We start from the raw sequence: 1,012 nt of genomic DNA on the forward strand, positions 1-1,012 counted from the left end.
CCTATGGCCTCCCCCTCCTCCCCCGCCCCCCTGACATACCCCGTCTCTCGCAGGCCGAGCCCGAGGGCTTCTCCCGTTTCCACTTGTACGTCTGTGCCGCGTTCCTCGTGAGGTGGCGGAAGGAAATACTGGAGGAAAGAGACTTCCAGGTAAGGGGGTGCTTTTCGGGGCCCCGGGCCCGGCCCTCTGCGTGGGGAGGTGCTGCCCCGGCTCACGGGGTCGTTGGGAAGGGCTGCGGGATGGCAGCTGTGTCACCCCCGACCTGCCGGGCAGGCCGGCCGTGGTCCCGTGGCCCGCAGGCGTCAGCGTGCCCCAGACGGGCGTCCGGGAGGGACCGCCCTGGGCCGGCCCGTGTGTGTCGTCAGCAGCGTGGTCTGGAGGCCTTGGCGTGCTGCACACGGGAGGGTCATCGTTGTCCAGAAGTCGCTCTGGAGTGAATGCCAAGGCCGGCAGCCCTGGGCCACTCACGCCTGACACATGGCAGATGACAAATGGTGTGCAAGTTTTAGATGGGGACAGAGACTAGTACACAAGTGAGTGAACTTAGGCGAGGGGCTTTGCCACTCTGCCCCCTATTTCTCCCACCTGCCCCCCCGCCCCCCAGATAGGACCAGTGCTGCCGTAGGGTCCCCTGCCCACAGGGGCTACATCGGACCAGATACACATTGACCACGGGGGCTGCAGCGAAGGGGCCGGAGCAGGGCCGTGACCCCTGGGCTGGGGGACAGGTGGCAGGGCAGCCTGGGGCATGAGGGCACCCAGCAGGTCTGGGGACGTGCGGCTGTGTGGTCAGTGCTGGCCCCTTCTGGCCCCGGCCCCGTGTGGGCCTCTCATCTCCCCGCCTGTCACACGCGAGCCCGTGTGAGGCTTGCAGGCTCCGTGACAGCGTGCCCGCGGGCCGTGGAAGGGTCGGTGACGAGCCGCAGCTCTGTGACAGCGTGCCCGCGGGCCGTGGAAGGGTCGGTGAGGAGCCGCAGCTCTGTGACAGCGTGCCCGCGGGCCGTGGAAGGGT

At 68.5% G+C, this 1,012-nt stretch overlaps 1 protein-coding gene across 1 annotated transcript in view; it reads left to right on the top strand.

Moving 5' to 3' along the window:
• TBC1D22A (TBC1 domain family member 22A) overlaps positions 1-1,012 on the top strand; it is a 236,104-nt gene that overhangs the window by 212,120 nt on the left and 22,972 nt on the right. Inside the window, exon 12 of the mRNA XM_011380727.2 lies at positions 54-149. Within this exon, the coding sequence (XP_011379029.1) occupies positions 54-149 (96 nt within the window). The remainder of the gene's footprint in view (positions 1-53; positions 150-1,012) is intronic.

Source organism: Pteropus vampyrus, unplaced genomic scaffold (assembly GCF_000151845.1).
Source record: "Pteropus vampyrus isolate Shadow unplaced genomic scaffold, Pvam_2.0 Scaffold401, whole genome shotgun sequence".
Classification (NCBI taxonomy): Eukaryota; Metazoa; Chordata; class Mammalia; order Chiroptera; family Pteropodidae; genus Pteropus; species Pteropus vampyrus.